Source organism: Elephas maximus, chromosome 4, assembly GCF_024166365.1.
Source record: "Elephas maximus indicus isolate mEleMax1 chromosome 4, mEleMax1 primary haplotype, whole genome shotgun sequence".
NCBI classification, from domain to species: Eukaryota; Metazoa; Chordata; class Mammalia; order Proboscidea; family Elephantidae; genus Elephas; species Elephas maximus.
In genome coordinates, this window is record NC_064822.1 from 111,340,982 (window position 1) to 111,351,727 (window position 10,746).

The following is a 10,746-nucleotide window of genomic DNA, read 5'->3' on the forward strand; positions in this document are numbered from 1 at the left end:
CAATTTTCTCACTCTCTTTTTTTTTTTTTTTGCTTTTTGGATAATTATTATGAAAGAACTTGAAATTTAGGAAAAAAGTGTTTAGAAGAAGAAAAGGAGATTAATCTCATACTTGTGAAATAGAAAGACTAGCACAAGAGAAGTGCAGGAGAAAGGGACTGAAATTAGAATGAACAAATACATATGTATGTATAAGTATCTAAATCTTCAAACAACCTTGTCAACTAATAGTCACAAAAGTGTAAGCAAGAAAAAACAACTCAGATGAGGCCATGTGGATTTTAATTGTCTTTTGAGAAGCACTTTTTTTTTTATTTAGCTGTTCTTCATTATGCCCCTAATTTATGACAACGTCTTTATTTTTTCACTTGCTTGAGAAAAATGCAGTCTTCCTTGCCATGTCCATGAAAGCTACTTTTACTTGCTGATTCCTCAGGCTGTAAATAAATGGGTTCAGCATGGGAGCTACTGAGGTGTTTAGCACAGCTACTCCCTTGCTCAAAGAAACCCTGTCTTTTGCTGATGGATTAATATACATGAAAATGCAGCTGCCATAAGAGATGGATATTACAATCATGTGAGATGAACATGTGGAAAAGGCCTTTGTCCTCTGGCTAGTAGAAGGAATTCTCAAAATTGTTCGGATGATATATATGTAAGACAGAATTATTAACGCCAAAGTGAACATTAGAGTAAACACAGCACAGGAAAACCCAGTTAACTCTAGGAATTTTGTGTCTGAACAAGAAAGGTATAATAAGGGAAAATAATCACAGGTAAAATGGTCAATAACATTGGACTTGCAGTAATCAAGCTGTATGAATAGCATGAGTGATGGAAATATGATTAAGAATGAAGCCAGCCAAGAAGAGAAGACAAGCAGTGTGCAGACTCTGCCATTCATGATGGTCGTGTAATGCAGGGGTTTACAGATGGCCACATAGCGATCATAGGACATGGCAGCCAAAAGGTAAAATTCAGTTACTCCCAAGAGAATGAAGAAAAACAACTGAGCCATACAATCATTAAAGGAAATGGTTTTATCTCCTGTAATAATGGTGCCCAGGAATCTAGGTATGCTGACAGTTGTGAATGAAACTTCTAATAAGGAGAAAGTCCTTAGGAAGAAATACATGGGGGTCTGGAGGTGGGAATCCAGCAGGGTGAGGGTGATAATGGTCAGGTTCCCAGTGATGCTGAGCATGTAGGTGATGAACAGAAAGACAAAAATCACAACCTGAACCTCTGGATCATCTGACAATCCCAAGAGAATAAACTCTTTTACTTCTGTGTAGTTTTTCATTTTTTTATGCTCTTGTGAAATCTGCAGGAAAAACCACAAAGAGAATACCTGAAGAAAAGTGAAGTATCCATGGATATCACTGGAATTTGGCTCTGGGTATAAGCATATTTTGCCATATTATTTTATTTTAAGTGAATTTTAAAACAATCTAGTAATAATAGCTAACATATTTTAAATAAGTTTTTGAATGGATGTATTTTACAAAGACTATTCATTCATCAATTCCGTATTTCACAGATTAAAGTCTGAGACTTAAGGGATTTTTAAAATTGTTCCCCAAATCATACATGCTGAATGAGTAAAACAGATTTGAAGCTAGGTCTTCCTTATTTATAAAAATACCAAAATAGAAATACTGCCTGTTGACTTACAGAGAGACTTGCATGAAGCATCCCTTCTCATTAGAAACTCCTTCTTGCCTTTTTTCCAAATCTTATAAGTGTTCTAGTTTTTAATTCCTGTCTCCTTTAGTATTATCTATGGACATAATATACAAAAGCCAAATGTATCAATAAAAAGGCTGCTTAAGGGGAGACTTGAAAATTTGAAAGTTATTGTAGAATCAAATCTCTAATAATGTGACAGACTTCTAAATTTCCATTCTGGCTTCAAGTTACCTTTCCTAACCTCCTACTATTCCTCATCTGAAGCTGATCATTGTCATGCCCGTTCTCAGATATTACAGAGACATGACAGAGTAGAAATTCAGAACAGTGACACTTCATAGGCCCAGAAACCAAATTTTATGAACACCTAAAATAAAACATCATCCTCCATAAAACATTTTTTCCTTCAAAATTTCTTCATTATTCTCTCTTATATATATTCTGCTTTTTCACCAATATTATGTTTTTTCTTTTCTCTACATCAGCATTCATTTTCTCAATACCTGGAAGCAATGCATGAGCTAACACATGAAAGCCTTTTATTTCCCTTCCTAAACAACAATATTAACAATGATTTTAAACTGAAGATAAATGGTCCCTTTATAAATCATTCATTTTGTGCATTCTCATTAAGTAGTAAAGTTTTCATTTTATTGCTTAAGAGAAGTCTCTGCAATCAAATAATTTCACAGTATAGATTTAGGATTCCTTATTTCATAGTGCACGATGCATCATAATACTGTAAAATTTCTCTTTTCTGTTTTTGTTTTCACTTATCTGCCTGAGCTCTTTTAACTCACTTTGCTGTTCCGCAAAACTCTTTACTATTTACTTGATTTGCTGAAAATTCCAGCTGAAATGAATAGTGGCCAGTGCTGTTGAGAAACCATGTGAAAGTCACAAGAAAATAAGTATTTCCTTTTGCTATTCCTCAGGGACAGGAGAAAATAGGCTTAAGGACACCTACAAGATGAATGGACATCACAGGGAGGGAAAACTAAGCTACATACGGTGTAAACATACTATGGCAATTGAACTATAAGATATATTTACAAATATAGTCATTGGCAATGGATATCAGTGATGGTTACACAACAGGATTGTTGTAATTGGTTTCATTGAACTGTACAATGGAAAAATGAGGAATTAGAAAATATATTATCCATGTTTTTATAACAATGAAAAATGTCATTGTTCTCAATTAACAATCCTCTATATATAACAGCTACATATGACCCATGTTTTTCCCTAGTTACAGGTAAGTCATTATCCACAAACCAAACATGTTGCCGACAAGTTAATGGTGACAATACAGAAAAGAGTAGAACTGCCTCATAGGGGTTCCTAGGCTGTAACATTTCCAGGAGCATATCACTAGGCCTTTTCTCCCGCTGAGTAGCTGGTGGGTTTGAATAGGTGAACTTTCTGATCACAGACCAAGCATTTTAACCATTGTGCCACCAGGGCTTCTTAAGTAACTCATGATAACAACTTCATGTTCCTTTCTGTCCTTTTCTTCTCAATGAATTCTTACCTACCTTGAAAGTCTCTTTATTGAATCAAGCTTGTGAGTCACTGAAAGTGAAAATTAACAAATTCAATAAACAAATAATATATTAAGTGAGGTACCTGTTGCCTTCAAGTCGATCTGACTCATAGCGACCCTATAGGACAGAGTAAAACTGCCCCATAGGTTTTCCAAGGAGCAGCTGGTGGATTTGAACTGCTGACCTTTCGGTTAACAGCTGAGCTCTTAACCACTGCAGCACCAGAAAATGGAAATTTTCTTCAGGGCACGTCAAGACACTTCTATTACTACATAGTTCATTTTAAAGATGATCTTATGCAGGAAAAATGATAGCATTCTCCAAGTTAAGAAGCAACTCTATTTAAAGGCCTGCTGCATAGAAATTGAGAGATTGTTCTTCATTCTGTTCTTGAATAAACTATATGTAGGACTCAAAGTTCCACAATGTAACTGGAAACCTAGTTCACTATCCCACATTCTATATTTTACTGAATTCTCATTCCCTCAGTTAAATGTCTTAAAAAGTCTTAAATTAAGTTGTGAAAACATGTATCTTTGAGAAAATCTGTGCTCTCAACATTATCACACAATTTTTCCAATTCTTTTTCTCCTTTTTTCTCTCTGTCTTTCTCTCTTTCTCTCCAACCTTTTTGGTGTTAGTTTTACATACTCAGTTAATTTGTCAGAGAAGAGACCTAAGTCTCACTTTAATTTTATATCTTGGATAATAGTTTGGTTTGATAATAATCATTTTTTTTTTTATTTTGGCATGGTACATTTCATTTCTGATTGTGTTCAGTGACATCTAATATCATATTAAAAAAAAAAAACTACTGCTGACGAGTATAAGAACATCATTACGGCTGAATGCAAAATATCTCATAAGAACCAGTTTAGATTTTTTTTTTTATGGAATGGTTACTCTAGAATTGCCCTAGGATAGTAGTAAAACTAGTTCAGAATTCAGATTCCTGGAGTCTTCTGAAAAAGTGACCTTACTTTTTTTCCAATAAAAATGGGTGAATTTGATTCCCAAAATTCACATCAATGTACCAAGCAGTTTCAATAGAACCAATGAAGGAAAACAATAACCATCCAAATCACCCTTTCAAAAACTGTAGATAACTTCTATTTATATTTTTTTATTATATTTAGTGTTTCATTTTATCAAATAAGTATCTATTTTTGAAAGTAATATCTATTTTCAAAAGAACAAATTCTTAGGAAAATTATGACATCAGGACTTAATTTATAATTTATAACTAATTGTTGCTGGGTCAATTTTTGAGCTTTGCATTCAAAGAGAAATAGACTAAAAATGTAACTTAGCAACATCACAGTATTATGGTTTTGAAAAAGTTACTTAATCTCTCTGAGCTTTATTTATTTTACCATATTAAAAATGAACATATTTCACAGAATTATTGTAAGTGTTAATTTAAAAAAAAATAAAATTTATTTATATAAAATTTTAAATATGGCATGTGTTCCCAGACAATGGCTACTGTTATCTTTGTTATTCATAAAAATTAAATAAACCCCCAATTTATATTGGGTAGATATGCCTAAAATAAACATCATTTTTTCAGGGCACAGTGCTAAGGCTTTATTACTTTATATATAAGTTATATAACTCTATGATAAAGTTTGAAAAAACTAACACAGAGCGAAGTTACTAACATAAACAAGATCATACAGCTAATAAGTGGTAGAATTAGAATTCTGACTGTCTTTGTCTAAAACCAAAACATGTGCTATTTATTAAGCAGAAGACTATAATACCCATAATGAATGAGAAAAACCAAACTTAAAAGACAATAATTTCCTCAAAATGAGTAATTAGAGTATTGTGATAAACATAAAATGTAAACATACTAATTTTTCACAGTTCTTAATATAAAGAAAGAAATAGCATTACCAATTTATTCTACTCAATCTAACAAAAAGTTGAACTAAGAATGAGTGAGTCAGTGCTTAGACAAAGGTAATTTTGATTGACTTCAACTTTTTAGTCTTACCTCTGTTACATAAATGCATTGGGCTGGCTGGTTGAAATTATAAAAATATATATATTGGCAACTGTTTCTGTTTTAGGCCAAGAAATCCAGCATTTCTAAATATAACTCTATCCTAATACACTTGTAATTATTTTAGTTTTATAGCTAATTATTCTTTGACATATTTCTCACTGTAGCCATGGGGACCAAAACAGTAAAGAGAAGCAAGGTAAAGAGTTACTGTGAACCTTTATGGACATGGTTTCTATATGGATTTTAACGTGCATAAGCCACATAGTGTTATGTCTACTGTGTCTCCTCCAGGCTCAGGGGAATTACTGCAGTGAATTAAATGTGCTAACAAAAGCCAAGAGAAAATACACTAAGGGTTATAAAAATTTTATCAACATTAGAACTAGAATTGGAACAGGAAGCTTGAGGGACAATGCCCAAAGAGACAGAATAGGCAGGAGAAAGAAGTCAGGATTGCATGAATCTTTTGCATACTATTGAAATGAGAAGCTATCTAAATATGGGAAGGATTTGGGCAAAGGTTCCTGAATTCCCCAAATCTGGATTTCCCTGAAAAATAGGCCTTTTTTTGTTTGTGTGTTTTCCTTGCTAAATCAAATACTGGAGTGACTTACTTTTATATGTGAACAACCGACTTTCTTTCTCATCTAATAAAATGTCTTCATAAAAGAGACACTCTATTAAGTACCAAATGATTATTCAAAATATTGAATATAGAACATTAAAAGGAGAATGAGACATAGTTCATTACTCAGTGAGTTTCCATGGGAAGGCATGAGAAAATTTAAATTGAATACCTATCAAACTCTCAAACTACCTCCAAGAATTACTTGAAATCATTTTCCCATAATGGAAATAGTACTAAGTATTGAGAAGGATCTACTATCAAGAAGGTTCATTTTTATCTGATTGTTATGCTGAGTGTATTTTAGTATTTAACGGAAGTATGGTGTTCTTGTTAGTTGCCTTCAAGTTGACTCCTCATAGTGACCCCATGGGTACAGAGCAGAACTGCCTTAGAGTCATCTAACAGAGAAAAAAACAAATTCTGGTTTGCATTAGTGTTTTATTTGATATCCAAGTGCTTTCAAAATTATAAATAAACCTATCAAATCTTATCCAGTTTTGACCACGGAAAATAAAACTGCTTTTCCACAAACCTTCTACAACTTTTCATATCCATTCAGGATTTGTCTGCCATTCACCTCTTATTTGGGAACCACCAGTTAGTTTACTTTAGGGCAAGATTACTTTTTCCTTGACAAAAACACATCCTGCATGTCTTGCAAACTTACCGTATTTTTTCTGAAAATTGCACACCCATGTAAATAACAAGCATACACATATAACTCGTGGAAACAACAAGACTATGTAAAAAAAAAAAAAAAAAAGTCCAAAATGGCGGAATAGATAGAAGTTTCCTGTGAGCCCCCTTTACAACAAAGACCAGAAAAAACAAGTGAAACGAGTATGTATGTGACAAGCTGGGAGACCTGAGCTTAAAAGGCAAGCTTAGAAAACGAACTGAATGGCAGGGGGAAGGAAGAGACCATTCAGAAGTGGAGAGAAGTTACCGGACCTGAATCGAAGGGAGCCCTCAGGCACCATTCCTGGAGCGGCGGTGGCAGGCTGGTACCAGGTTCGGCTACAGTTTCCTCAGCGAGAAGCAGCCAGCCACATAGCATACTCACACATCCGGAATGCACATAGCCTACTCACACCTCCGGAATGGCATGCTTGGCAAAGGCTAAGTACTTGTGTATATTTTACCAAGCCCCAACACCCCCAAGCCATCTTCAGTGGCTGAATTCCCTGGGCCTGAGATAGGCACTGTTAAGCACCTAGAGAAATCCTCCAGGCCTTGGAGAAGGAAAATATTTGCAATTGGCGAGAAGAAAATTTGCCTGCTCCACTAAGCGGGGAGCTCAGGATAGAAGCGGCTCCTGTCCAGGCACAAAAGGTCCATGGACTTTGAGCACATTTCCTTTCTGCAAGGACCTGTGTGGGCCTATTTCGGGAGAATAGGCCCTTGTTGGCAGACTACAACTATTTCAGCTGTGCGGTGGAGGGGGGGTTTGATGTTTGACATTGCTTTGCCTATTAAACAAGGTCCTCACCTACCCACATCAGGGACCGAAGGACTGGTAGCTCCACTCAGGTCACCCAGCCACCCAGGACAGGAGTCCAAGGATAACTGGTACCTCCCAGTCCTTACAACCGAAAACATTGGGTGCCCATCGTCCGTCCATTCACGCTCTAGGGAACAGGGACATGCTTTCCTCAGAGACATTCGGGGGTCGGTTCTCAGCCCCCTGCCTTGTTCAGAGCGTGAACACCTACTGCAATCAGACACCAGTACATACACCAATCACCCCTGCCTCTCTAAGACTGTAGGACAGAGCCTGTACCACACACTTGATGATCAGCTACTTGGACACCTGAGCTGAATTCATACAAGAAAACTGAATGGACTTCTAGACTGATATACCTGATAACAGTTCTAGCCAGCTGGGGACCAGACGTAAGAGCACCAAAGGTGAAAATAATCAAGCTAGCTCACTCAAGAAACCCATTTGGGTATATCAAAACAAAACAAAGCAAGAAGCTATGACACAGTAAGCAAGCATAAACTAATACAGTAACTTATAGATGGCTCAGAGACAACAGTCAATATCAAGTCACATAAAGACACAGACCATGATCACATCAGCAAGGTCTCAAAACAAAGAATCCAGGGATCTTCTAGATGAAACTGCATTCCTGGATTACCAGATGCAGAATACAAAAAATTAATATACAGAACCCTTCAAGACACCAGGAATGAAATGAGGCAATATGCAGAACAAGCCAAGGAAAACACAGATAGAGCAATTGAACAAATTAGAAAGATTATTCAGGAACATAATGAAAAATTTAATAAGCTGGAAAAATCCAAAGACAGAAATCAGAAATTCAGAAGATTAACAATAAAATTACAGAAGTAGACAATTCGGCAGAAAGTCAGAGGAGCAGAATTGAGCAAGTAGAAGCTAGAATTTCTGAACTCAAAGATCAATCAATCGGCAATAATATATTTGAAGAAAAATCAGATAAAAGAATTAAAAAAAAAATGAAGAATCCTTAAGAATCACGTGGGACTCTATCATGAGAAATAACCTACAAGTGATTGGAGTACCAGAACAGGGGGGGATAACAGAAAATACAGAGAGAATTGTTGAAGATTTGCTGGCAGAACATTTCCCTGATATCATAAAAGATGAGACAATATCTATCCAAGATGCTCATCGAACTCCACATAAGGTAGACGTTAAAAGAAAGTCATATCATAATATGACTTTTTATGTTATATATTATTATAATCAAACTTCCCAAATTATATTATTATTATACATATTATAATCAAACTTCTCAAAACCAAAGGTATAGAGAGAATTTTAAGAGCAGCTTCTTTTTTTTTTTTTTTTAGGGATAAAAGAAAAGTCACCTACAAAGCAAAGCCAATAAGAATAAGCTCGGACTACTCGGCAGGAACCATGCAGGAAGAAGGCAATGGAATGACATATTTAAAAAATTGAAGGAAAAAAATTGCCCGCCAAAAATCATATATCCAGCAAAACTGTCTCTTAAATATGAAGCTGAAATTAGATTATGGTCAGATAAATGGAAATTTAAGGAATTCATAAAAACAAAACCAAAACTACAAGAAATGTTAAAGGGAGTTCTTTGGTTCGAAAATCCATAATATCAGGTATTAACCCAAGACTAGAACACAGGGCAGAGCAATTAGAAGTCAAACCAGACAGGGAAATAAAAAAAAGAAAGCAAGATTATAAAAAAAAGAAAGCAAGATTATTAAAAAAAGAACTCAAAACAGGGTAACAGTGATGTTATTATGTAAAAGAAGACAACATTAAAACAATAAAGAGGGACTAAAAATGTAATCATACATCTTCCATATGGAGAGGAAGTTACGGTGATACAAAGAAATAAAAAAAAAGTATAGAAAAATAGGGGTAAATAATAAGGCAACCACAAAGGAAACAAACTATCCTACTCATCAAGATAAATACAAGAAAAAAATAGAGACTCAGCAGAAACAAAATCAACAACAACAAATGTAAGGAAAGGACAATATAAAAAGATAATCTACTCGGCACATAAAAGTGAAAAAAAGAAACTGCCAACAACACACAAAAAAAGACATCAAAATGATAGCACTAAATTTATACCTATCCATAATTACCCTGAATGTCAATGGACTAAATACACCAATAAAGAGACAAAGAGTGGCAGAATGGTTTAAAAAACACAGTTTGTCTATTTATTGCCTACAAGAGACACACCTTAGACTTAGAAACACAAACAAACTAAAACTCAAAGGATAGAAAAAAATATATCAAGCAAACAACAATCAAAAAAGAGCAGGAGTAACAATATTAATTTCTGAAAAATAGCCTTTAAAGTTAAATCCATCATAAAGGATAAGGAAAGACACTACGTAATGATTAAAGGGGCAATATACCAAGAAGATACAACCTCATTAAATATTTTTGCACCCAATGACAGGGCTGCAAGATACATAAAAAAAAAAAAAAAACTCTATCAGCATTGAAAAGTGAGGTAGACAGCTCTGCAATAGTAGTAGGAGGCTTCAACACACCACTTTCAGTGAAGGACAGGACATCCAGAAAGAAGCTCAATAAAGACACGGAAGATCTAAATGCCACAATCAACCAAATTGACCTCATAGACATATACAGAGCACTCAACCCAACAGCAACCAAGTATACTTTCTTTTCTAGTACACACGGAATATTCTCTAGACTAGACCACACATTAGGTCATAAAGCAAGCCTTAGCAGAATCGAAAACATTGAAATCTTACAAAGCACCTTCTCTGACCATAAGGCCATAAAAGTACGAATCAATAAGAGAAAAAGCAGGGAAAAGAAATCAAACACTTGGGAACTGAACAATACCCTGTTCAAAGAGGACTGGATTATAGAAGGCATTAAGGATGGAACAAAGAAACTCATAGAATCCAATGAGAATGAAAACACTTTCTATCAGAACCTTTGGGACACAGGAAAAGCAGTGCTCAGAGGCCAATTTATATCAATAAATGCACACATCCAAAAAGAAGGGCCAAAATCAAAGAATAATCCTTACAACTTGAACAAATAGAAAGAGAGCAACAAAAGAAACCCTCAGGGACCAGAAGAAAAATATAATAAAAATTAGTGCAGAACTAAATGAAACAGAAAACAGAAAAACAATTGAAAGAATAAACAAGATCAAAAGCTGGTTCTTTGAAACAATCAACAAAATTGATAAACCACTGGCCAAACTGACAAAAGAAAAACAGGAGAGGAAGCAAAAAACCCAAATAAGAAATAAGATGAGGGACATTACAATAAACCCAACTGAAATTAAAAGAATCATATCAGATCACCGTGAAAAATTGTACTCTAAGAAATTTGAAAACCTAGAAGAAATGGA

General features: G+C 34.9%; 1 protein-coding gene across 1 annotated transcript; it reads right to left on the bottom strand.

Annotated features, from left to right (window-relative positions):
- Window positions 1-364: 364 nt before the first annotated feature.
- LOC126074742 (olfactory receptor 6C1-like) lies at window positions 365-1,303 on the bottom strand. The gene has a single exon (XM_049881566.1). It carries the CDS (start codon window positions 1,301-1,303, stop codon window positions 365-367), a length of 939 nt encoding a protein of 312 aa, XP_049737523.1.
- Window positions 1,304-10,746: the final 9,443 nt, after the last annotated feature.

Coding starts and splice junctions, on each gene's coding strand:
- LOC126074742 (XM_049881566.1), bottom strand. CDS start 1,303: ATGAAAAACTACACAGAAGTAAAAGAGTTTATTCTCTTGGGATTGTCA.